The sequence below is a fragment of the Dama dama genome, chromosome 23, assembly GCF_033118175.1.
Source record: "Dama dama isolate Ldn47 chromosome 23, ASM3311817v1, whole genome shotgun sequence".
NCBI lineage: Eukaryota > Metazoa > Chordata > Mammalia > Artiodactyla > Cervidae > Dama > Dama dama.
This window is the reverse complement of record NC_083703.1, coordinates 39,985,347-40,013,166: the sequence shown is the minus strand read 5'-3', so window position 1 is coordinate 40,013,166 and position 27,820 is coordinate 39,985,347. Positions and strand designations below refer to the sequence as shown.

Below are 27,820 nucleotides of genomic sequence, written 5' to 3'. Positions count from 1 at the left end.
CTCAATCCTGCTAACTTTAGGTTTACAAATGACCATCAAACTTCCAGAAAACACTCATAGAGTCAACAGTGCATTTTATTATACATCTTAGATTTATACATTTCATATATGCTTTTAAAGCTTAAGTCCAATACAAAATAAAACTGTATATGCAGCAGTGGTTCTCAGGCACAGAATTTAGGGGGAGACTAGAGCAATCGTTTTCCCTGGCACACCGTGAACAGTGTGTTATTAGTCATGACAGTGGAAGGTTTCCTTCTCACCTAGCTGCCTTTTTTGGTTGGATTTTATTACAGTGAACAGCTTTAGAAGGTATGATATTGCTAACAGGAAACAAGATGACTTAAAATAAGTTGATAACCTGTATTTTCTTGAAGTCTTTAAGAGCTAAACAATCCCCTTCTCTCCTAATAGAGCTCCAAGGTCATCTAATGAAAAAATATTGTCCATAATTCTATCTGGAGCATCATCAGCCTAAGAACCACTGCTCATGGTTATTCAATGTCTTCTGGCCTCACAGGATGAGGTAATGGTATGATGGACTTCTTCTCAGTGTCCCTGGATAGCGCTTTCCTCATATCTGTTAAGAAGCAAAGTTTAATGTAAGTACCCAAATGTCAGAGTATGATTTTGTATCAGATTTAAAGTGTACAGGTGTTTAAAAAAACACCAAAACCATATGCGGTTTTGTCCCCTACTCTCCCACTTTTACCAGATTCTAAGAGAAATGTATTTATAAGTGAGACTCCCAAGCAGGAATACACGAAACACTAATTGAACCCTAGTGGGATTTAGCTCTTCCTACACATGTTCTTTTGACAAAGTCTTAGTAACATGTCTGTAACAGCAAAACAATTGATGGTAATTAACCATTGGTTAGTTAATGTAATTTAGTAGTAGGTTCATGAAGGTAGCTTACAGGAGATTTAAATACTATAGCTCAAATTTAAATATGATTTTTTTTGAAGTGTAATAAAAGAGCCGAGTATTTTGGTCTATAGGATACATGTAAACGTCCCTTCCTCTGGGACGCTGCCCCAGCAGGGACTCACCGTAAGCGTCCTCGTCGGGCTCCCCATTGCTCGCCGAATAGTACTCTATGACTGTCCTGTACACACTGTAGCCCAGCTGCTTGTACATGTTGACAGCAACTTGGTTAGACACTCTTACAAAGAGATCAACAAAAAATCCACCCTTTCTGTAATTAAAAAAAAAATCAGAATGGGAGAAGTCCTAGAAAACAATACTGGTATGAATAGTTTCTCTCTTCATTTACATAGGTCATATTTACTGTCTCCAGATAAAGTTGTATGAACTTCAGAGAGGTCTTACACAGCTTTTGTTAGATTTTTCCCAAAGGCTTAGTGGACGGATGCCAATGCAGATCTCATCCTCTTAATGTTACTGTTTGTATAGAAACGCAGCTGAATTTAGACTCACTTTATATCCAACAAACTAGATTCTTACAGGTTTTTTATGTGTACAGTCTTATCTGTCCAAGTAACAGTTTCCTCTCAGTCCTCATACCTTTTTTTTTTTTAATTGCTACACTGTATGGTCAAGGATTTCCAGTAATTACTAAGAGAAGCACTCCATGCATCACCTCTAATATTTACTATAGGTTTTCAGTAAATATTTTTTGTTGGTTAAAGTTTTCCCTTTCTGAATCCTAGATTGCTTAATCAAGAGGGAATACTGTATTTTATCAAAGCATTTTCTACATTTACTGAGATAAAAAAATGTTCTTCAGTCTATTAATTGCTAGAATACATTCTTAGGTCCATTGCTAAGTTTTTCTAGGACTTCTGCATCTGTAATGAGATGTTCTTTCTTGTACCGCTTGTCCAGTTTTTGTTAAGATTATCTTAGCCTTAAAAAATAAGTTCTCTTTTTGTGTGTAAGATTGAACTTAAGTCATTTAGTCATTTTCAAGCTAAGAATCTTTTTTTTTTAAACAATTTTGGAGGGACAACTCTAAATATTTAGAAATATATTTTAATGTTTTGCCTATGTTGTCTTCAAAAAGTTTTATGGAGTATGGTGACATTTATACAATGAAAACATGAAACCCACTAAACTACATTTTAAAAGGATGAACGTTACAGAATACATCAATTATAATGTGCAACAGAGACCTCAGGTGGCCTTGTGAACCCTTTCTGGTGGCCCAGGAAAAGTTCGTTGACCCCTGTTTTATACAATTAAATCAATTTCTGATTGTTCTAATTAGGAATAGGCCTGTTCATACCTCTAATTATGATGACCTATTTCTTCCTGTAGTTTAGTCAGTTGTTGCATTTTTACTTTGTCACTGGGTATGTAACTTTTGATTGACTCTTACCAATATGGAGTGACCGTTTTTTATTCTAGTAATAACTATAATGTGACTTAACTACACCCTTAATTGCTTTTCAGTTTTTATTTGCTTTAGAATTTGCATAATTTAAAAAGTGAAATGAGCATAAATCACTCAGTCGTGTCAGACTCTTTGCCTGGAGAATTCCATGGACTGTATAATCCATGGGGTTGCAATCTATCCAACCCAGGGATCAAACCCAGGTCTCCCACATTGTAGGAGATTCTTTACCAGCTGAGCCACCAGAGAAGCCCAGTTTAGAAATTTTCTTTACTTTTAATCTTTCTGTATCTTTACATGTATTTCCTGTAAATAGAGTACAGCTCTGACTGCAGCATTTTTTTAATCTGTCGTAAGAACACTAAATGTGAGGTTCACCCTATTGGTAAATTGTAAATGTAATAACTTCCCATTCCCCCTCTCCCCACCATTCTACTCGTTATGAATCTAACTACCTTAGGTCTCTCTGAGTGGTATCATGTAGTGTTTGTCTTTCTGTGACTGGCCTATTTCACTTGGCATAATATCTTTGTCTTTAAACTGGAGTTATTAGTTCCTTAACATTCACTGTTGTACTTACCTAATTATATTGGGATTCATGACCACCACCTCATTTCATGCTTTTTGTTTGCCACTTTAGCTTTTCTTTTGATTTTTATTAGCCAATTTTTTTTTTTTGGAAATAAAACTTAAAAATTATAAAACTTAAAATTATAAAATTTTATAATTTTTATAATTATAAAAATGAAAACTTAAAAACTTAAAAATAATAAGTTTCTATTTTTAGTGTACATTATTTAATATATACATGTATATATATGTATACATATAGGTACACACACACTCCTGTACAAATACAGGCCACTTAAATCTTAGTAACTACTGTAATGAAGGTTTAGGAACTGGAAGGGAAAGGAGAGTAGTAATTTTCTACTCTAAAAGATAGTCTGTCCTATTAATTTTATGTGTAAGGTCATGGCTATTAGAACACATGTCCAAACTCCCTGTCCACTATAATAATAATGTCAGATAACGTTTTCAATAAGACGTGCATGCTATTAATTCTTGTCTGTAAACTACAATCTTCCTAAAAATTTTCTCCTCTTCCCTGTTCAGTCTAGGAGAATCTGATTCTGCAGAACCACCTGCATTCTTGTTTTATATTGATTTTCATGTAGTCTGGGGCTTTTTAATGACAGAAATTTTAAAATTCTTAAGGACTAGACTTCTTTTACAGCTTAAACAAGAATGAACTCAAGTTCCCTCTTGCCCTCGACTTGCTTCAAGTCGACTTTTGAGGCCATGGGTTACTTCTGTAAAACGCTCCACTTTAATGGATTTAATAAAAGTAACACATTAACAAGTGTCTGATATATAAAACAGGTCTTTAAAAAAAAAAGCCACAATGTTGGCTGTTCAGACTGTGCTGCCAGGTGATCCAAACTCATGCAGGTGCTGAAGAATATTTCAAACATTTTGGGAAAACACAGGCCAAGCCTTACATGTTGAACACGGGCAAACTACTGGCTTTGTATAGTTCACAAATACACATCACATTATATTTCTTTTGGTGACACAGTGTCTTTATGAAGCCAGGCTATTAGCAATTTTTGTCATAAAGCCCCAAGACCACATGAAAATCAATGTGAAACAAGAGTGCAGGTGGATTTGCAGAATCAGATTCCACAGTTTGAGAAGCCATGTGATGCCCAGCAGGCACATCTCATTAGGAGATAACCACAGTGACTAAAAATGAAATGAAAATATTTCTTTGTTTTACCTCTTAGAACTATAAACTTTTCTTTAGCCTAGGACACTACTGAAAGAATTACTGAGATGCAAAGGGCATGTTAACAAAAAATTGGGGAATATATCTGCCACAGTGGCAAGAACAGTAACAGAGACCTTGAGGGCTAGATTCTGATTCCACCAATTACCCAGCTCAAGAGTCTACAGAACGTCATTCACTCTGCTTTAATTTTCCTCAGTGGCAAAACAGGGACAATAATACCACTATGAATGTGTGAAAGAACTGTTGTAAGGACTATTAGAGGCTGAACATGAAATTCCTATGAACCTGCATCATGACAACCTTCAACCTGAAGGAAACAACTGATAAACATTTACCAAGAGAGAAAGAGTTCAAGAATTATTTGAAAAACAGGCTCCTACCTTTCTGAAATTTCCTCTAGTAACTCCATAAGTTTAGCAGCCAAACCAAGGCGCCGAAATTCCGGGGCAACAGACAGAGCTGTGACGTGCCCATGCCATTCTTCCCTCGCCACTGAGCCTTCTGCTTTGCCCATGACTGCCAACGAAAGACCACATCCAGTAACTGAACACGGCAACTACACGTGGAGAAATACTGTGTGGTACACTTTTATCATAAAGGAAGCAACCAAGCCCTGATTTTTAAGTAACACTTAAAGCCGGGGTCCCCAACCTCTGAAGACCTGATGATCTGAGGTGGAGCTGACGTAATAATAATAATAGAAATAAAGTGCACAATAAATGTAATGTGCTTGAATTGTCCAAAAGCCATCCTCACCCCCACCGGAAAATTGATCTGCCATGAAACTGGTCTCTGATGCCAAAGTTTGGGGACTGCTGCTTAAAGCCATCTAGCTAATTGCTAGTGCTCTTACCTGATATGTGTTTTTTAAATGACCTACATTTCGTGTGGGTATGTATGTGTGTATGTATACACAACAGACAATCTACAGCTCAAACTTGTGTCAGTAACACGACCAGTTCTGTTTGGGTCACTGCTGTATCCCCTGGGCCTAGCACAGTACCTAAGACAGAGGGATCAGTAAGCTGTCCAAGAGTTGAAAAGAAAATAAAATTACAGGCATCACGATTATATTTCCAGTTCTGTGATCAGTCTAAGAGTTAAACACTATTTTTTACTTTAACTGCTTACCCAGAAAAGCACTAGTAGTGTTATACTTACTATAACCCATTAACTCTCCTCCAGGGGCCTCTGCGACGATGAAGTACTCTGGCCAGTGGGCGAGGTACTGTAGGTAAAAAGGAATCCCATACTAGAGACTCGTTAAGGAGGATGCAAAGTAAGGACAGTCAGAGTTCTTCACAAAACGTGAAGTTTCCTTTAAAAAGCATATTGTTCCTTTATCCCTAGCCATATGTATGATTTCTGCAATCAGTTCATTACATGAAATGTTTAGGTTAGCACTAAGTTTTAAGAAAACTGCCTGAATATGTAACCTCAGATGTGAACGGAGACATACCATCCAAGAGTGGAGAACCAGAACCCCCAAGTTCTGCAGCCTGTCTCCCCGCTGCTCACACTATGTCTAGCACCCCTTCCCGGGACAGCACTTCCCCATCACCTGACATTCCTGTTTACTGTCCCCTCACAGTGTGGGCGCCACCTGCCCTCTCCCCCTGGTGCTGGGCACACAGTGCAACCTCACTATGTTTGCTTCTCCCTTTCGGCACTAGGAAATGAATGACTAGTGCGTTCGTTAGCTTCAGGCATGGGACAGTGAAAATAACTTTAATTTACTTCCAAAGGCTACTTAACAAACCCAGCTTGTTCAGTCCACTGATTCAAATTCTGCATTTCTAGTAATGCAGAAAATAAAAACCTACTGTAAAAGTGAATGCCTGAGTACTCTGCTCATTACTTAGCTCTTCAGCCCTGCTGTCCTGCTGAGTTGTACTCATTTCTATACTTCTCAGTATTAATTTGGAGATGCAGTTGTATTAAGGGACACCATCAGCCTTTTTTTTAACTTTCTGGAAAATCTTTTTGTAAATTCTTCAAACTCTCCTCTGAAGGACAGCCTTTATTCTGTCTCTTAAAACATCACCATTAACATGAAAGCAAAAGTCTTTCTGCCACCCAGCCACTGACACCATAAGCGTCTCTTCTCTGGCTACTGAAGGAGCCCCAGGCACTAGCTTATGGACCATGACGCCCTGGCAGGCACGTCACCCAGTTTATGGGACTTTTGCTAAAAACTTTACGTATAATGGGAAGCATACCCTATAGGCTGATTCGCATTGTAATACTTTGCCTATTATCCAGTGAAAATTTTTCTGTCATTCAAAATTCTTCAAAATCCTTTCACTTTTTTAATCAGGGGTCTTTAATAGATCATAATCTTTTCAATACAAATGAAAATTGAGTTTTTTTTGGTTTTGCTTTTTTCACTGAACTTTGTTTCTGATATTCAGCCCTACTGTCACCTGCTATAGTTGATTTTTACTGCTGTTAGTATTCCACTGACATAACTAAGGGGCAAACAAACATTTCCTATAAAGAGCCAGACAGTAAATATTCCAAGTCTGTGTGACCCATATGGTCTCTGTTGCAACTACTGTGAAAGCCACAATAAATCCTAAAGGAACTTCCCTGTGTGGAAAAGGCTATTAGCATCAAGAAAAGCATGAATGGGAAAGCTCACAAGCACAGGCAAAAGAGGTAAAGGTAGGAGATCCTCCACACACAGACAGAGTATCAAAACCAACAGTATTGGAAATGCATCCGAAATTGAGACCAGCAACTTAAAACAATCCTGTATGTATACAGACAGACTACTGTATCAAAACCTCATGTAAACCACAAACCAAAAATCTACAATTAAGACACACACACAAAAAGCAATCCAAACACAACACTAAACAGAGACATCAAACCACAAGAGAACAAAAAAGGAAGGGAAGGAAATACCTACAAAAACAAACCCAAAACAAGAAAGTGGCAGAAAGAATGTGTCAATAATTACCTTAAATGTAAATGGATTAAATGCTCAAAAGACACAGACTTGCTGAATGGATACAAAACAAGACCCATATATATGCTGTCTCCAGAGACCCACTTCCAATCTAGGGACACACACAGACTGAAAGTGAGGGGACAGGAAAAAGGTATTACATGCAAATGAAAAAAGAAAGCTAGAGTCGCAATACTCGTATCAGACAAAATGGACTTTAAAGACTGTTACAAGAGACATAATGATCAAGGGATCAATCCAAAAAGACGTATACATGCACCCAACATAGAAGCACCTCACTATATCCTGCAAATGATAACAGAGAAAGAGAAATCAACAAAACACAATGATAGTGGGTGACTTTAACAAGCCACTTTCATCAATGGACAGAGACAAAACCAATGAGGAAACACAGGCCTGAAATAACACATTATACTAGATGAATTTAACTGATATAGAACATTCCATCCCAAAGCAGAATACACTTTCTTCTCAAGTGCACATGGAACATTCTCCAGGATAGATCACATACTGGGCCACAAATCAAACCTTGGTAAATTTAAGAAAGTTGAAATCAAGCATCTTTTCTTACCACAACACTATGAGATAAGAAACCAAATACAAAAAAAATAAAAAATACAAACACATGAAGGCTGAAAAATATTTACTAAACAACCAATGGATCACTAAAGAAATCAAAGAAGAAATCAAATACCTAGAAACAAATGATTGTAAGAACATGGCAGTCCAAAACCTATGCTGCCGCTGCTGCTAAGTCACTTCAGTCATGTCCGACTCTGTGCGACCCCACAGACAGCAGCCCACCAGGCTCCCCTGTCCCTGGGATTCTCCAGGCAAGAACACCAAAGTGGGTTGCCATTTCCTCCTCCAATGCTTGAAAGTGAAGTCGCTCAGTTGTGTCCAACTCTCAGTGACCCCGTGGACAGCAGCCTACTAGGCTGCTCTGTTCCTGGGATTTTCTAGGAAAGAGTACTGCAGTGGGGTGCCATTGCCTTCTCTGCCAAAACCTATGGAACGTATCAAAAGCAGTTTTAAAAGAGAAGTTTATAGCAATATAGTCTTACCTCAGAAAACAAGAAAAATATCAAGTAAACAAAGCAACTAAAGAAAAACAAAACCTCAAAGTTAGTAGAAGGAAAGAAATCATAAAGATCAGAAAAGAAATAAATGAAAAGATCAATGAAACTAAAAGCTAGTTATTTGAGACAATAAAATAGATAAACCTTTAGCCCAAACTCATCAAGAAAATAGAAAGCTCAAATAAATTAGAAATGAAAAAGAAGTTACAACTGACACCACAGAAATACAAAGGATCATAAAAAACTACAAAGCAACTATATGCTAATAAAATGGACAAATTCTTAGAAAGATACAATCTTCCAAGACTGAAGAAACTGAAAATATGAACAGACCAATCACAAGTACTTAAATTGAAACAGTGACTTTAAAATGTCCAACAAACAAAAATCCAGGACCAAATGGCTTCACAGGTGAATTCTATCAAACATCTAAAGCGTTAACACCTATCCATCTGAAACCTTCCCAAAAATCGCAGAAAAAGGAATACTTCCAAGCTCATTCTATGAGGCCACTATCACCCTGATATCAAAATCAAAGATACCACAAAAAAATACAGGCCAACATCACTGATGAACAGACACAAAAATTCCTCAACAAAGTATTAGTAAACCAAACCTAACAATACATTAAAAGGATCATACACCATGATCAAGTAGATTTATCCCAGGGATGCAAAGATTCTTTAAGAGCTTCAAATCAATCAATGTGATACAGCACATTAACAAACTGAAGAAAAACCACAGGATCATCTCAGTAGAAGCAGAAAATGCTTTTCACGAAATCTGACACCAATTTATGATAAAAACTGTCCAGAAAGTTGGCATAGAGGGAACTTGCTGAAAGTCCAATATTTTGGCCACCTCATGCGAAGAGTTGACTCATTGGAAAAGACCCTGATGCTGGGAGGGATTGGGGGCAGGAGGAGAAGGGGATAACAGAGAATGAGATGGCTGGATGGCATCACCCGACTCGATGGGCATGAGTTTGAGTAAACTCCGGGAGTTTGTGATGGACAGGGAGGCCTGGCGTGCTGCGATTCATGGGGTTACAAAGAGTCAGACACGACTGAGCGACTGAACTGAACTGAACCTAAACCTAAGGCCATATAGGATAAACCCACAGCTAACATCATTCTTAATGGTGAAAAGCCAAAAGCATTCTCTCTGAGATCAGGAACAAGGCAAGAATGTCCACGATCACCACTTTTATTCGACATAGTTTTGAAGTCCTAGCCACAGCAGAGAAGAAAAAGAAAGAAAAGGAATCTAAATTCAAAAACAAGTAAAACTGTCACTACAGATGACATGATACTACACACAGAAAATCCTGAAGATGCTACCAGAAAACTACTAGAGATTGTCAGTGACTCTGGTAAAACTGCAGGATACAAAATAGACAGAAATCTCTTACATTCCATACACTAATGATGAAAGATCAGAAAGAGAAATTCAGGAAACAATGCCATTTACCATTCACATCAAAAACAAACAAACAAACAAAAAACCTGGGTATAAGCCTACATAGGGGACAAAAGACCTGGACTCTGAAAACTTTAAGATGCTGATGAAAGAAATCAATGACAGACAGATGGAAAGATACACCAAGCTCTTGGATTGGAAGAATCAATATTGTCAAAATGACTATACTACCCAAGGCAATCAGGTTCAATTGCAACCCCTATCAAATTAGCAATGGCATTTTTCACAGAACAAGTTTTTTTTTTGTATGTAAACATAAAAGACCTGAAAGACCCAAAGCAATCCTAAGAACAATAAACAGAGCTGGAGGAATCAGGCCCCCTGACTTCAGACTATACTACAAAGCTGCCGTCATCAAAACAGCATGGTACTGGCACTCGCGCACACACACACACACACACACCACACCATGGAGAAAAGTGTCTCCTCAGTAAGTGGTGCTGGGGAAACTGGACATCTACATGTAAAAGAATGAAATCAGAACATTCTCTAACATTATACACAAAAATAAACTCAAAATGGATCAAAGACCTAAATGTAAGATAAGATACTATAAAACTCTTAGAAGAAAACACAGGTAAAATGTTTTTTTACATAGTCATGTCAGTATCCTTTAGAGTAATCAAAATAAATGGGACCTAATTAAACTTAAAAGCTTTTGGATAGCAAAGGAAACCATAAAAAAAAAAAAAAAAAAAATGAAAAGACAATCCACAGAACGGGGGGCGGGGGGGGACTATCTGCAAATGAAGTGACTGAGGTGGTTAATTTCCAAAATATACATAACAGCTCATGCAACTTTGTATCAAAGAAACAACCCAACCAAAAAATGGGCAGATATAAATAGAATTTCTCCAAAGAAGGCATACCAGTGGCTAAAAAGCACATGAAATAGATGCTCAATATCCCTAATTATCAGAGAAAAGCAAATCAAAACTACACTGAGGTATCACCTCACAGTGGTCAGAATGGCCATCTTCAAAAAGGATACAACAATAAAATGCTGCAGAGGGTGTGGAGAAAAGGGACCCTTCTTAGGGAATATAAACTGGTAGGGAGAACAGTATGGAGGTTCCTTAAAAAACTAAAAATAGAACTACCATATGATCAAGCAGTCCCACTCCTCTGTATGTATCAGGAGGAAACTGTAACTCCAAAAGATACATGCATCCCAATGTTCACTGCAGCACTGTTTATAATAGCCAAGATATGGAAGCAACCTAAATGTCCACTGACAGATGAATGGATAAAGAAGATGTGGTAAACACATACAATAGAATATTACTCAGCCATAAAAAAATGAAATAATGCCATCTGCAGCGACCTGGATGGACCCAGAGATTATCATACTAAGTGAAGTGAGATAAAGACAAGTATCATATGCTATCACTTTTATGTGGAATCTAATTTAAAAACTAATACAAAGAAACTTACTTATAAAACAGACTTATAGATATCAAAAACAAACTTATGGTTACCAAAAGGAAAACATGTGGTGAGAAGATAAATCAGGAGTCAGGAATTAACATACACACTACTATATATAAAACATGTGTGTGTGTAAATAACCAATAAGAGCCTACTGTACAGCACATGGACCTCAACTCAGTATTCTGAGATAACCTACATGGGAGAAGAATCTGATAAAACAATGGTTTTTTATATATAACTAATCACTCTGCTCTATACCTAAAACTAATGCAATATTGTATATCAATTATACTCACATTTTTTAAAAGGTCACAAAACAGGAAGGATTGTTATTAATATATATTTCTTGTGCTGAACTGACCTAAAGGTTCAGAAAATTTTAACCAGAGTTTTACTTTTTGACTTCAAAGTCTTAATAAAGTTTTTACTACAAAAAAAAAGTACACACACATGCACACACACACCCACATGTTCTTGATTTCTACTGCTTGATTTCTATTCTTGATTTGTACTAGGTGTACACATGCTACTGATTTTTCAAAACTTGATCTTGGTTCTAACATTGGTGAATGTTCTTCTTAACAGGTTGTTCATTTTTCTAGACTGATGATTGTACTATCAATTATAAATGATGACAGTTTTATTTCTAACTTTCTCATCCTTATACTTTTTCCTTCCTTCTGGAAGTTTGGTCAGTTCCTCTAGAACTATGTTAAAGGGTAGTAGTGACAGTAGGCATTCTTATCTTATGCCCTATCTTGAAGGGAATGTATCTTAATTTCTCACTCAAGTATATAATGCTTGCTCAAAGTTTTAAAATATAAAACCTTTACCAAATTAATAAAAGTCCTTCTAGTTCTAGCTTGTTATACATTCTTAACCATAAAAAAACACTACACTGTAAGTCAGCTATATTTCAACTAAAAAAAAAAACTGTGAAAGTCCAGGACTAGAGCACAGTGTGTAAATCATTCCCCAGTAAAGCATTACTTACAAAAACAGGCCCATGCATGTTAGCGTGCCCACCCCTGACATAAATGCCTCTATTGTTATTTTCAGGTTCCAGGAAACTGAATTAGCAGGTATTCATGAGTAAAGTACCTTCAAAAGACTAGCTTTTGAACATTCTCATAAATTGCTCTGTCACTAGCAATTTATGAGAATACTCCCCTCACCTCACCTCCATCAGCCCTGAGCTTCATCACTGCTTGAAATCCTTGATAGTTTGATAGATAAAACATGTTACTTCATTTTGGTTTTAATTATCATGTCTTTTAATTGGTGAGACTGAACTGTTGAAATTTTCATAGCCTCCTATATGCCCTCTTGGTTAAACGATCAATTAATACTACCCTCTTACCCCAGTGGACATGGCACATAACCCAGAAATCCAACTCTGTGCTTCAAGCTGTTGAGAATGTAGGAGTTATCTATTCAGGTCAGAGGACCCTAACTTCACACATCCTTGCCCATGTTTCCATTGGGGACCATGACAGATACTGCTAATTGTTACCTAAAATCATTTTTTTTCCCCTTTAGCAGCCAGCCTGAATGTAAACCCCAGGCTCATCCCAGACTGTTCTAGATAGGTGTGTCTCGAGGCAGGTGCTGGTCGGGCAAAGGGCTGCGTCACACCTCCCAGTGGTCCCCTTGGCTTCCCCTCTGCTGATCGACGCTCCTGCCAGGAATGCAGATGAGATGCCGTAGACTCTGGAAGCCAGGGTCCCCCGGATGAGAGAGTGGTCCCAGGGCAGAGCCCGGAGTCTAGGACATCATGGAATTGCCTGGCACTGATCATCCTCTTGAGGCTTTGTTCTTATCAGACAGAAACAGCCCCTCCTGCTGAAATCACAGCTTTCTGCTGCTCACAGCTATGCTTACTACTGAGGGGCAGGGAGGGCAGGGATTGTACTGTTCTTGATTTATGAGGTCATTATATTAGCTTGTCAGCAGATGTAAGATAACTCTTGTTCCCAGTTTTTAGTTTCTTTTATTCTTAATTGCCTTCAATGTTGTTTATGATGTTTCCTGACCTCCAAGTCTTAAACATTTTCAGTATTCAAGTCTGTTTTTTTTTCTTTTCTCTACTTTCCTTATTCTTAGAAGCCTTTATTTAAACTTTTTAAAAAAGGATACAGTTTCTGTAAGTGGATCCAAGTTACTAAAAGAAACAAGAGAAATGTCAACAGTAAGCAGTGTTTACAAAATCAGTTTAAATAGGCCAATTACAACTAAAAATAACATGCACAGGGAAAACAGAACATGTTAAATTCACAACTTTAAACCAACTTTTCAACTAAGAAAAATGGTTTAACCTACCTAATGACCATATTAAGCCATCATTACAGTCACTATAAAGACACCCGTACATTTTCATTTAACTGTTTCTTTACAAATTACTTTACAGTTAATACATCATCAAAACATTCCATCTTCTTTTTCTTTGGGCCATGCCTCACCGTGGCTTGTAGAATGTTAGTTCTGCAACCCGGGATTGAACCCATGCCCTAATGCACTGGGAGCACTACGTCAACCACTGGATTACCAGGGAATTCCCTACAATTTTCCATTTTCTAACTAACAGTAAACTGTAAGTGGAACTGGTGACCAACCTGGGGTGTCAATCACAGACAGGGCTACACCAGCCTTGTAGCATGTGCCAGGGCCATCCCTCCCTCCTCCCACCCTCTAAACGTGAGCTCTCTCACTCCTGGGGCTTCTGCTCCCCACTGCCCCCATTCTCATACTTTTAATTTTGCTCTCAGAGGAATACTCCTTACCTGGCTCTGGAGCTGCTGAGCACCTGCCTCACCAGTGTGTCTGACCACAACACTCCCAAATCAGCATTTCCACACCTGCCTCCCTCCACAGAGAGCTCTGCCCCTCACTTTCCTATTCAGTCAGTGGAAGCACAATCCTGGCGGACCCCAAAACAGCACCCTCAACTCTTCTCACGCATGCAGTCAAGCTCTTCTTCGGGACCTTTAGCAATAGCAACAGTAACAGTGCATTTCTGGAGACCAGCAAATCTTAGCACCCCTTTATACTCAAAACTTACTGAAGATCCCAAGACTTTTCCCATTTGTTCATTTTTTAAAAATCAGTTAAATATTAATGTGAATGACTTTTTTAAACCAAAAGTCACTATTTTCAAAGACAAAAGAAAATTTAGTGACATTATTTGAACAATTTTACGTATCTTTTTAATGTCTGGCTTAATAGAAAACAGCTGATTTCTCATTTCTGTGTCTGCTATGCTTTCTGTTAGATGATCACACATCTGGAAGACTCCACTTGTGCACTAGTGAAAGAATGAGAGTTAAAAAAAGCAATAAGAAACAAAAACCTGGACTTCCCTGGTGGTCCAATGGTTAAGACTGTGCTGATAATGCAGGGGGCCAGGGCTCAATCCCTGGTTGGGGAATTAAGATCCCACATGCTGCACGGCATGGCCAAAAGGCTTTTAAAAAACAAAAAAATCTTAGTTTTATCATGAAAATGGCTCTGACCCTGCAGAACCCCCTCAAGCAATCTTGAAGTGCCCCTGCCCACACCTAGAGAATGACTGCTCTAATTCAGTATAGGACTCACTCTCTGCCCTTCTCAAGACTACTTTATACCCTCTCCTGTCTCCTCAATGCTCCCTCTTCCAGCTCAGCTGCTTCTGACTTCAGGAAGAAAACATAACTGTAATAAGCAGCTCCACCAAGGTTCCAGCAGCCACCCCACCTGCTCTCTGCCTGCGGCACTGGGCCCAGGCCCGGAGTGCAGGTCAGCAGGTCCACCGCCTCTCAGGACCCAGCAGCCGGTCCCGAGAGAAACGGACAAACGTGCTGCACCCTAGGCCGTAAGAACACGTGACACAGTCCACAGCTCCGTCCCCGACATGCTGTCCTCTCAGCCTCCAGACCCAGCAGCAGGGTTTCCTCCTGCTTCACTGGGCCACTGTGTCTCCTTCACCACGCGATGCCCCAGGAGCCATCCTGGAGCCTTTTCTCCTGTCCGTACTCATCAGTGAAGTCATCGAGCCATCTCGGTTTAACACCATCCATGCAGTGTTGACCCCCAAGCTTTTATTTTTAGCCCAGACCTAAACTTGAGACTCCCATGCCCAGATGCCTGCATGACTTCTCTACCTGGGGGTCTGAGCACCCTCTGCAGAGAAGCCCATGTCCAGCGCCGGCCTCTCCAAGGTCGAGCCCTCTGACTCCGACCTGGTGTCCTCACACTCCCACTTGCTGCTTGGGCCACGCTGGCGGCCGCCTCCGCCTCCCCCACTGCATGTCTGAAACAGGAACCAGTGCCCATACTACTCTGCCCATACCACCCATGCCCCCAAAACCTACCCACTCCCCCTACCCCCATCTTTCTGCAGTGACACCTTCCCTGAAACACCTCACCCTAAGTCGAATCCACATGTACTTCCTATTTCCCTTTCCTGCTCTCATTTTTCTTTGTTTACTGAACACTAAGTTCTATCTTACTTTCCCCTTTAAAATGTAAATTCTGGGAATTCCCTGGCAGTCCAATGCAATGGTTATGTACAGCGACTTCAGTTTTCAATGACTTTGGTTTTCACTGCCGAGGGTCTGAGTTCAATCCCTGGACTTGGGGAAGCAGGAATGACAAGCTGTGTGGTGTGGACAATTTCAACAAATAAACTGTAAATTCCATAAAGATAACATGTTTTGTCTTGTTCACTACTGTCTCTTCAGCACTGGCAGGCATAAAATATTTTCCCAAGGATAAAATATTTGCTGTTAATGGCAATGTTTCTACATCCGTTGCTTCTTTCAGTTACTACTGCGACATCCTACCCCTGTGCTTCTCCGTGTTCTTGACAGAAGCGCCCTAATCAAGGTGAGAAACAGAAGGAAGTGAGGAGGGAGAGGAGTCCCCCACTGGCATAGACTGAAGAGGCCTTAACAAGTTAGATGACTCTGAAATCAAATTGTTGTTGTCTAGTTGCTAAAGTGATAGTGAAGTTGCTCAGTCATGTCTGACTGTTTGCGACCCCATGGACTGCAGTCTATCAGGCTCCTCCATTCATGGCATTTTCCAGGCAAGAGTACTGGAGAGGGTTGCCATTTCCTTCTCCGGGGATGTTCCCAACCCAGGGATCAAACCCAGGTCTCCCGAATTGCAGGCAGATGCTTTACTGTCTGAGCTACCAGGGAAATTAATACATTTGAAATAAGGGAGCCCAAATGTCCTACATGAGTAGTGGGACAGTAACCATGCAAATCAGTCCTCCCTTCCTCCCCATCCTACAAACAAAAACGTCGGCAGTAGTTGCGGATCCCCAGGATAAAACCAAAATGTAAAGGACTAGAACCTCTGGTGGGTGAGTGAGTGGGTGGGTGGGTGGGTGAGTGAGTGAGTGAGTGAGTGAAAGTCGCTCAGTCGTGTCCGACTTTTTGCTAAGTTTAGTCACTAAGGCGTGTTCAACTCTTTGTGACCCCATGGGCTGTAACCCACCAGTCTCCCCTATCCATGGGATTCTCCAGGCAAGAGTACTGGAGTGGTGGCCATTACCTTCTCCAGGGGATCTTCCCAGCTCAGGGATCGAACTGGCATCTCCTGCATTGGCAGGCGGACTTCTCACCACTGAGACACCAGGCAAGTCCTCATAATTAATCTTTAATTAATGGTAATTTTGAATATATACCTTTTTTGTTATACAAAGGCATGGTGACTTACACAGTGTGGAGATTAAACAAATATGTGTTGATTGTCTGCCTGTTAACAGGACAGGATGATGTTTTGTTGTACATAAATGGTCACGCTTATTTTCCTTCTGTTCTATTCATTTTCATATGAAAGTGTTGACCCTTCCTCAGTCTTCGGTTAAAACTGACTTTCTAGGCGGCTTTGCCTCATCCATTCTTGAAGTGTCAAAGCACAATGTCACTTCCCAGGTCTGTGCTTCTGAAACCCAAGCCTTCATCAAGTCATCATCTCTGGGCCACTGCCAAGACCTCCTAAATGGCTCACCTGCCGGGTACACCTTCTCCAGTCACCCCGAGACACACGGCCCTGCAGCGCAGGGCTTAGGGGTCCTGGGCAGCCAGGAATGAGTATTTGCAAAAGAGTGCTCAGTGATTTCTCTTAAGAACCACCAGCCTGGGGCCAGTCTCCTTAGGGAGTCTCAGTGCTCTGCCCACTCCCACGCAGGGCTCTTCCACCTGGGCCATTCCTCTGAGCTCTGGAATCCTATGCTGACTCATGCCAAAAACTGGGAATGAGAAGAGCAACTACTTCACAGAGGTGTGAGGAGCAAAGGGGTTACTCTGATCTTCCCTGTAGCTCAGATGGTAAACAATCTGCCTACAATGCAAGAGAGCCGGTTGATCCCTGGGTCGGGAAGATCCCCTGGAGAAGGGATAGGCCACCCACTCCAGTACTCTTGCCTGGAGAATCCCATGGACAGAGGAGCCCGACAGGCCACAGTCCATGGGGTCGCCATGAGTCTACATGACTAAGCGACTAATACTACTACTACTCTAGCTACTAAGGAGTTACTCCGGGGCCAGGTACAGTGAAACTGAAAGCAGTGGCCTCAGTTACTCTGCTCCGACTGAGAGAGGCCCCCAGAAACCACCTCCGCCCCCAGCAACGGGGCACAAGTCCAGCCTCACCAGTTGCTCTGACCCCGCAGGTACAGAAACCCGATCCTACAGTCACTCCCCCGCACAAGTGTCCGCCACCCCCCAGGGCAATGGCTTTCTCCTCCAGCACCTCCTTCCTCACCACTGTCAACACTTGCCCTTCTTCTGAGCCTCAGCCCCTCTGTGAACGTTTCTAGTGAGCTCTGCTCAGGTTCTTTCCATCCTCCTGACACTTGAACCTCTACTACCTGGTCCTTGAAGTTTCCAAATAATTGCCTCGGGATCTTTAAAAGTGGGTCAGGGATTGGGGAGGTGGGTGGATAAGATGGACGGAAATGGGATGAAGCCAAAAGAGTGAAATGGTAAAAAAGCGGGAGGCCAGCTGGTAGCCTACAAGTGTTCACGGTAAAATTCTATCAAGCTTTTAAGCGCTCATAAATTTTCATAATAAAACTTAGGGAAAAAAAAACAAACAATGAAACCTGCAAGTCACAGAGCCTGACTTAAGCCGGACGAAGGACCGGGCACCCCGAGGACCGCCCTCCGACCTCTCTCCGCATCCCGCAGCAACAAGTGGTACCCCTGCCGGGACGCGCAGCTACAGTAACGAGGCGCGCAAAGGCGCCGCGCCCGGCGGCGGCTAGTGTTACCCCGCGCGGATACAAGGTAACCACGCCGCCGCCGGGCCTCGGCTGCCGCGCAGTGGGGGGACGCCGGCAGGAAGCGGAGGAGAGCTCGGCCCGGCGCCCCCCGACCCTCGCCCGGCGTCCCCCCAGGCCCCGAAAGGCGCCCGCACTGCGGCCGGGGCTGCGGGGACACAGCCACCCGGCCAAGGTCAGCGGGGCCGTCCAGACGTCCCGCCCGGCTCCCTCCCCGCGCGGCCCCTGGGGCGCGCCGGCCGCCGCCGGGCCCGAGCGGGCCTCACTCACATGTTGTTGAAGCGAAACAGGTCGTCGCACGTAAAGGCCCGGAGCGTGGTCATCGCGTAGCCGCTGCCGCGGGACCGGCTCGCGGAACCACCTCACTCGCCCCGCCGGAAGTTGTCTGACGCGAATGCCCTGGGGCGGGGCGGGGCGGGGCGGGGGGAGGGAGGGGGCGGTGCAGAGAACTACTTCCGGGCCACTAGTTGCTCGGCAACGCCGGTCGCGACTTTGCGCCCTCTGGAGGCCGCATCCGGGAACGCCTGTAAAGTCTGGGGTTTTCCGAGGATCTTCACTGGGAGCCACCCCGCCTCCCTGAGAACGAAACAAGACGCTGCCAGGGGGTAGGAACCCAAGGCAGAAAAGCAGAGCTCGGGATCACTTTGTGCCCCCTGGCATGTGAGGAAGGAAGCCGAGAGGAATGGGAGAACTCATGGTCCAGAGCGGCCTGTCTTTGTGATGCCAGCCGTGCATGCGACTGCAAATTTTCTAACATATTTCACAACATAAGAGAAAGGTGGAATTAATGGCATTATTATTTTACCCAGTATATAAACAGTATTGTTTCACATGTAATCAAGTTTTAAAAATTCTAATAGAATGTTTTTTCTTCTTTTTTTTTTTTTTTTAATGATACTAAGCCTTAGAAATCCAGTGTGTATTCTATATTTGCAGCATATTTCAACTCAGGACCTAAATTGTCACAGGCAATTCTTGCCCTGTATTTAGATTTCATAAAATGTATGAATAAAAAGTGAATTGATATACCCAAATTGTTCCAACCATGCTAAGTTTTCAAGTAGCCTTTTTAAAAAGATAAAATTGTGATTCTCATACAAACATAAAATGCACACATAAAAAAACATTTTAATTCATTCATTATGAAAGCACCACTAAGATGTTTCCATGGGTTAAAAGGAGAATTTAAACCACAGAAGGCAATCAGGAAAACTGAAATGTGTTTATAAATAGATGTACAGCTGGTCTATTTACTGTATCTCCTGGCCATGTACCATGCGTTTGTGTTTCTGTGGACAGGGATCCTTTTCATTACTGTCCATTTCCTGCAACTTACAGGGTTAACCTGGATGTGCATAGCTGGCAGAAAGCAGAGTCTTTTTTTTTTTTTTTTTGGTAATTTCCAAATGAACTGAATTAAAACTAAATAGATTACTGAACACCAAAGAAATAAGAGTACCCAAAGATCTCCTTTACACTTAAGATACGTTTTATATTACATCATATATGGGAAGATCCCCTGGAGGAGGAAATGGCAACCTACTCTAGTATTCTTGCTTGGAAAATTCCATAAACAGAGAAGCCTGGCAGGCCACAGTCCATGGGGTTACAAAGAGTTGGACATGGCTGAAGCGACTTAGCACACACACACATCATATATAGTAAATATGTTTTCAACATCTTAATGAAAATCATTGAGAAGTATTTTTTATTATAAGCTTCCATTTAGGGCACTACTGTCTCTTTGTAATGAAAGATATAATGATCTTTGTCATGGTCTTTGTCCCTCCTGCCCTAGTCTCCTGATTATGTTGCTTGTAACATTGTTATATTTCCAAACTTTCATATATACAGCTGTGTAAAACATCTATGCATCTCCCAGTTGCTTGATTTCTTCAGTCTGTAATTGAGTGAATAGCATGCTCTCTGCCACTTTTTGTTACAATTTCCTCATTCCATTCTTCATTTTGATTCATTTATGGCTTGGCTGGGTTTCATTATAGTATTTCCTTTTCCCTCTTTGCTTTGTTTTCCAGGGCCCTGTGTGGCTGGTCCTCTCTTCCCAGACCTCCTTAGCCTGTGAGACGCCTGATTAGAATATTGGCTGGATATTCATGGATTCCCATGTTCTCTCCCCGCCAAGAAACGTTGTAAACAACATTATTCCGTTGTTTTCCAGTGTTGAAAGTTTCTGGGGGAAAAGAGTAAGGCCAGCAGGATTTCTGTTTTCCCTTTTGTGGGTGACTTAGTTTTTGTACTGGAGTGGGATTAGTCAGGACACTTCCAGAAAGAAAATATTCTTAAAAGTGCATACATTTTAAACCAACTATATCTTTGACAATTTCAGCAGTTTAACACAAATTTACAAAAACACACACACACACAATAGTCAAAGTTGAATCACTCCCACATACCGGAGACGGCCTCTCTGGAAAAGTTTGGTAGTTTCTTTAAAAACTACTGAGTTGGCCAAAAACTTTGTTCGGGTTCTCCTGTAAGATGTTATGAAAAACCCAAAAGGACCAACCCAATAAATATGCAATTACTATTTAGCCCAGCAGTTGCACTCCTGGGCATTCATCCCAGAGAAGTGAAAATGTATGTATACACAAAATCCTGTGCACAAATACTTAGTTCAGTTCAGTCGCTCAGTCGTGTCCAACTCTTTGTGACCCCATGGATTGCAGCACGCCAAGCTTCCCTATCCATCACCATCTCCTGGAGCTTACTCAACCTCATGTCCATTAAGTCAGTGATATCATCCAACCATCTCATCCTCTGTCGTCCCCTTCTCCTCCCACCTTCAATCTTTCCCAGCATCAGGATCTTTTCAAATGAGTCAGTTCTTCGCATCAGGCAGTCAAAGTATTGGAGTTTCAGCTTCAGCACCAGTCCTTCCAATGAATATTCAGGATAGACTTATTTCCTTTAGGATAGACTGGTTGGATCTCCTTGCTGTCCAAGAGAATTGTCATGGTTTGCATCATTACATCGTTGTCCCCACCATCACAGTAACTCTATTTAAAAAGTACAAAGTACGTCACATGCCTTGGTGCCCCACATTGACTTAGACTTCTAGGATGTGCTATTATGGCTTTCCGTTTCAGTGCATCCAATCTTATTTTTAACCTGCAGAAAAACACCATTCCTGTCCTGGCTGCACATTTTCCTGTTACAGATGACTCAGAACTTCTCATTGATCATTTCACACTGTGTACATCCTGTCTTTGCTTAGTTGGGAAAAAAACAAGTTTTTACCACATTTTATCACAAAACATCTTCCTGCTCATTGAGATGAAACACCACGTGCTCTTCTGTAAATAGTGCTGACCCAGGCTCTCATCCACCATGGCAACGTTCCACTGACATTAAACAAGCAAACAGCCTGGTGTTTCAGCCGCTGTTGCTTTTTTTTTTTTCCTTCAGATCACGTGGAAAAGACAAAGTGCCCAGGAAATATGTATTTTGAGAAATCCTCAGCAATATGCTTGACAATGAAACTGCTTGGTAGTTGCCTTCAGATGAAACATTTCTTTTTTTTTTTTTATAAAATAACTGGGTTGGATAGATGCTTTCACTCCAGCCCTCCATGGAATCAATTACTTTTAGTTTTGCTAACTAGCTTGTACAAAAGCACTGTCCATTCATATGAAAAGCTGACAACGGGTTTCAATAAAACAAGGTGAGCAGTACACATGGGCTCCCTACCAGCACCTCACTTAAAATGAGAAGAAAAGAGCTTAAAAAAAAAAAAATAAACTTTTAAAAGACAGAAATCCATATGAGGGGCTTCTCTGGTGGCTCAGGGGTAAAGAATCCACCCACAATGCTGGAGACGATGGATATGTGGGTTCCATCTCTAGGTCTGGGAAGATCCCCTGGAGGAGGAAATGGACATCCACTCCAGTATTCTTGTCCAATCCCATGGGCAGAGGAGTCCATGGGGTCACAAAGAGTTGGACACAACAGAGCGACTGAGCACCCACTGCACCAAATCCATAAGAACGAAGAGAATGGAGGAGGAGACAACAGCCAGGGATAACGGGCAGCACAGTTATGGAAGCTGGTAAACTCATAGAGCAATCGGAGACAAGCTGAGAGTTTAGCAACTGCTAGACAAAAAGCCTGGGGCAGGCAGTGGATTCCCAGTGCAGAATCTGCTGAGGCCCAGGATTTGGACAAGGCTGGGACGCCTGCAGGGAGAGGGATGCAGTTATATCCCCAGAGAGTCACAGGAGCTGCGTTCCTGAGTTCTCAGCACACAGACAGCACAGGGTGAGGGTGAGACAGGGCTAAGTAAGAGCAGGCATCCTGACCCTGCCCTCTGGAGGTCCCAGAGTGCTGGCAAGACTTAATCCCACCCTGCAACCTCCAGTAGGATACTGGAGAACTTTTCCTGGGGAAGTTGCCTGACCCAAAAGGAAAAGTCCCACCGCTATTCACATTTTTCATCCCTCCAATGAAATGACCAGGTTGTGACATGGTCGCTGGGAGGGTCACCAGTTCACAAACTCTGCCCGGTATCTGCAGCTCCCAACAAGCTTTGTGATGCTTTCCATTTAATTATGAATAGCTAGCCAAAAGCCACGGAACATTTCAGTAGAGCCTGTAACCCCAAAAACAATAAAACAGAAAAAGAGAACTAGCATAAACAGAGATTTTAAAAAAAGGAAAAGATGCTGAGGGCTTCCCTGGGGGCTCAGTGGTAACTAATCTGGCTCCTATGCAGGAGACATGGGTTCAACTCCTGATCCAGGAAGATCCCACATGCCACAGTGCAACTAAGACCGTGAGCCACAACTACTGAGCCTGTGCTTTTGAGCCTGGGGGGGCACAGGTAGTGAGCCCAACTACTGAAGCCTGAGTGCCTGTGCTTTGCCAGGAGAAGCCACTGCAATGAGAAGCCTGCATATAGAAATGAAGAGTAGCCCCTGCTCACCACAGCTAGAGAAAAGCTGGCGCAGAAATGGAGAACCAGCACAGCCAAAAATAAATCTTTTAAAAAAAGAGCTTAAAAAAATAGGTGTGCAATCTGCTAGGTCTGTTACAGAGGCAGGTTCATTTCCTCTATATGAAGCAAACCAAATGCTGGGAGATGGAGATTTGTCACAAAGGTTTATTTACAAGGCAGCCCCCATAAAACTCTTCCCCCAATTCCCTTCTGGCCCCTCAACTCCAGCCCCTGGGATTGGGGGAGGGGACTGGAACCACCGCTTCCTTATACAGCTGCAATTATTTGATGTTTTACACAATTCACTTGTTAATCACCAAATAGATTTTAATTACATCTGTCTTCCCTGTGTTTCAAAACTGATGAGTAAAATGGCCCTGTTGGTAACAGATTCTCAGAGAATGAAATGCCTTTAAAAGAAAGTTGGCTGTCCTTTCAGAAAATGAAAAAGCCCATAAACTTCCAACATCACGTGCAGACAGCGTGACTGATTATCCAGAGTACATGATGATGTCCCTGCACACACACGTGCGCGCACACACACACACGTGCACACAAGTGACAGCAGCTGGCCCAGACAGAAAGAACCTGCTGACTCAGCTTCTGTTTGCCCTCACATCAGTTCGGTTCAGTTCAGTTGCTCAGTCGTGTCCGACTCTTTGCGACCCCATGAATCGCAGCACGCCAGGCCTCCCTGTCCATCACCAACTCCCGGAGTTTACTCAAACTCATGCCTGTCGAGTCGGTGATGCCATCCAGCCATCTCATCCTCTGTCGTCCCCTTCTCCTCCTGCCCCCAATCCCTCCCAGCATCCGGGTCTTTTTCAATGAGTCAACTCTTCGCATGAGGTGGCCAAAGTATTGGAGTTTCAGGTTCAGCATCAGTCCTTCCAATGAACGCCCAGGACTGATCTCCTTTAGGATGGACTGGTTGGATGCCCTCACATAGTCGGAGGTAAAAGACGATGCTGGGCAAAATTATTGAATTTGTCTTTCCCCCTACCTTTCAGGTGTTTTTTTTTTTTTTCCCTATAAAAGCAAGAGAACATATAAATAAGCAAGAGGGTAATACTCATTTCCTGACATCTGCCTTTTAAACCTTTTGTGATCATGCAGTTGATGTGAAGTGAGGTTATGCCTTTTTTTTTTTTCCCCGTAAGCATCACCAGCTCCTTTCCTCCAGAGTTTTTTAACAAGGCTTTCCAGGTGGCACAGTGATAAAAAAAAATATGCCTGCCAATGCATGAGATTAGGGTTCACTCCCTGAACTGGGAAGATCCCATGGAGTAAGAAATGGTAACCCACACCAGTATTCTTGCCTGGAGAATCCCATGGATGGAGGAGCCAGGTGGGCTTCAGTCCGTGGGGTCGCAAAGAGTCGGACATGACTGACCAGTTGAGCACACACACCAGCCCTTTCCTCCAGACTTGTAACAGCAGCAGCCTACGTCTGTTTAATCATATCAGCTGCGCAAATGTCCTCAATTCAAATATGCCTTGAACTAATACTTCTCAAATTGTAACATGCATTTGGTCATCTGGAATTTTGCTAAAATGTGTGTTCGGTTTCAGTAGGTCTGGGAGGGGCCTGAGACTGACCAGCACCTAGGAGATGCTGGGCTTGATACTTCGATTGCATTTTCTGCAGCAAAAACTTCAACTCTCTGTGAAATGAGATTCTGCACTCTGCCAAGTATGGTATTTCCATGTGCTTATAAAAAGCAGATGCTTTCCAATGTCCTAGCAAGTTCATGTGTGTTTATTTTTAATTGCTTAAAGAGACTTGGGCAGTTTCTTGTTCTTTGCAATTTTTCATTCTTTCGTTTCACTGTTGATGCATTTCTGTTCTGCTTGTGATCGTATATCAATAGACTAGAGAAACAGAGAGCAAAAAAGATAAAATTGACTAACACTACAATCTGAGTCCACTCTCTTCATCTGTAGAATTGGCAGCAAGTAGGAAGCAAGGACACTAGAGATAAGGAAAATCACATCAAATGACACCTGATTCTTCTTTCAAAAGCCTAATGTATTTCAGAGTAATCCAGTTAAATAATAGACACGCATATATAAATATCTAAATGAATAAGTGAATATAAAAATACAATTAAAAGAGGAAAAGCTATGGAAATAGTCACTGACAGTAGTTGTACTTATCCATATGTCATTCCTTTCTGGGAAGCGCTGCTGCAGGCAACCTCAGGGGCAGACCCGCTTCCTCCTGGGAGGTCTCTCTGGCTGCCCCTGCAATCTCCCTTCCTCTCTTTGCCTCCTCTTGGCAATAGTCACCACTGGCCATGAGCCCCGCTGATGCTCTTAGCCAGGAGGGAACGCTGGGAAAATCCTTCCAGTTCACACGTGTATCTGCCATCACTGCCATCATCACCTCCATCATAAACAACAAGGCTAAGGGAAGGCATCCACTTTAATTCCCCCACACTGGGCATCCCACATACCAGTGCTCAGTGCTCAGTCATATCCAACTCTCTGTGACCCCATGGACTGGAGCCCATCAGGTTACTGTGTCCATGGGATTTCCCAGAGAAGATTACTGGAGTTGGTTACCATTTCTTCCTCCGGGGAATCTTCCTGACTCAGGAATTGAACCCGCATCTCTTGTGTCTCTTGTACTGTAGGCAGATTCTTTACGCCTGTGCCACCTGAGAACATGAACACTCTGTGTGTGTGTGTGTGTGTGTGTGTGTGTGTGTGTGTGTGTGTGTGTGTGTGTGTGTGTGTGTATGCTGTGCTTAGTTGCTCAGTCGTGTCTGACTCTTTGCGACCCCCTGGACTGTAGCCCGCCGGCCTCCTCTGTCCATGGAGATTCTCCAGGCAAGAATACTGGAGTGGGTTGCCATTTCCTCCTCCAGGGATCTTCCCAACCCAGGGATTGAACCCATGTCTCCTGGGTCTCCTGCATTGAAAGTGGATTCTTTACCATCTGAGCCACCAGGAAGCCCTGGTGTATACACACACACACACACACACACACATATACAAATGTTAAGCCTTTGTTACCTGTTACTGCCTTTCTTTTTTTCATAAGAAAAATTGCCAGCAGATAGTAACACAGATGAGGAAGCAGAAATAACCAGTGGCAGTGGAAAATTTTCAGAGTTGATTATCTCATGATAATAGTAACAATATTCAATGTGCTGGTGGAGAACTGGGTACTAAGACTTCACATGGATTAATTCAGTGCCGAATGGCTCCCAGAGGAGTTAAGAGGAAGACGCTGTCAGTTCCTCGGCTGGTAAGAAGTGCCTGTTTGACAGTGTGCATGTTTGCGTGTTTTGTGGATAGATGCTCTGGATGTGATTTTATTTTATATGCTGTAGCTACATTCTTCAGCTTCTTAAATCGTTGCTAGTGAATTTGGTAGAACTGCGCTTTCCAATATTGTAGCCATGAACCAATTTTGGCTCCTAAACATTTGACATCTGGCTAACAAGATGTGACATATATGCCCAGTACACACAAGATTTTGAAGACAATACAAAAAAATTAATGTAAAATATATCTAAGATTTTAGATTAATTGTTGAACTATTATATTTGGGATATCATGGGTTAAATATAATAATTACTAAAATCAAATAAATTATTAGTAATACTGCAATATATTGCTATTGATTTCACCCATTTGTAATTTTCTTCTCTCTTTAATGTGGCTACTAGAATACTGAAAATCACTTATGTGGCTTGCTTCCTATTTGCATGGAACAGTGCCATGTTATGAGCACATTATCTTATGGTCTTTTGCTGAAATCAGACAGATGAGACCAAGAACTTGTGCTTGATTAGGTGTTTGGGGCTGTAGACAAGGTCTTACCTCTCCCAGGCACGTGTCTCCCCTAAGACCTGTGTCTTGCTCTAGCCTGGTATTTCTCAGCCCCAGTGGACTCACCTTGGAAACTTCAGTAAAAGTTGCTGCCTGGATCCCGCGTGCAGAGATTGTGATGGTCTGGACAGCTTGGCCATCGGGGTTTTAAAGCCCTGCAGGTGAGCTGAAGAAGCAGTGGAAGCTGAGAACCTGATGGAGAAAAAGGACCTGGGGACAGCGGGGCAGGGGAGTGGGGAGCGGGGCAGGGGGTGAGGGGGAATGGGGGCGGGGAGTGGAGGGGGCGGGTGTTGGCAGAGGGGCTTGGCTCACTCTGCATCTCTCCTAGAACTAGATAAGCATGGGGAAAGGTCAGAGCCCGCCCAGCTCATTAAAAACTAAACTTCCCCTCCCCTTCAGGGCCCTGGGGTGGGGAGGGGAGGAGTGGAACTCAGTTGGGGTGGGGTGGGGGTGAGAATGCTTTCAGCTGTGTGAGGTGACACTTCCCTAGGGACCCCAGGGACGGCTGGCTGTGGAAGTGTACGCTTCTCTGACCTCCAGGGGCCATGGGGGAAACCACAGCACTGAGCTGAGCCTGGCCTTACCCCCACCCCTCCCCCAGCCCCCAGCCTCTGTCCACAGGTTCTGAGCATCCTCCCCGTCCAGGCCTAGAGC

At 42.4% G+C, this 27,820-nt stretch overlaps 1 protein-coding gene across 3 annotated transcripts; it reads right to left on the bottom strand.

Annotated features, from left to right (window-relative positions):
* Positions 1–57: 57 nt before the first annotated feature.
* On the bottom strand, positions 58–27,321 carry NAA20 (N-alpha-acetyltransferase 20, NatB catalytic subunit). 3 transcript variants are annotated; one of them, XM_061126458.1, is made up of 6 exons: positions 27,233–27,321; positions 13,245–13,269; positions 5,310–5,400; positions 4,529–4,664; positions 1,053–1,198; positions 58–580 (listed from the first exon to the last, which is right to left on the bottom strand). In XM_061126458.1, the coding sequence occupies exons 1-6, from the start codon at positions 27,304–27,306 to the stop codon at positions 495–497; spliced, it is 558 nt and encodes a 185-aa protein (XP_060982441.1). In that variant the 5' UTR covers positions 27,307–27,321; the 3' UTR covers positions 58–494. The 3 variants fall into 3 exon arrangements, with proteins under 3 accessions (XP_060982441.1, XP_060982442.1, XP_060982443.1); XM_061126459.1 differs by lacking the exon at positions 27,233–27,321 and adding an exon at positions 18,646–18,777; XM_061126460.1 differs by lacking the exons at positions 1,053–1,198; positions 27,233–27,321 and adding an exon at positions 18,646–18,777.
* Positions 27,322–27,820: the final 499 nt, after the last annotated feature.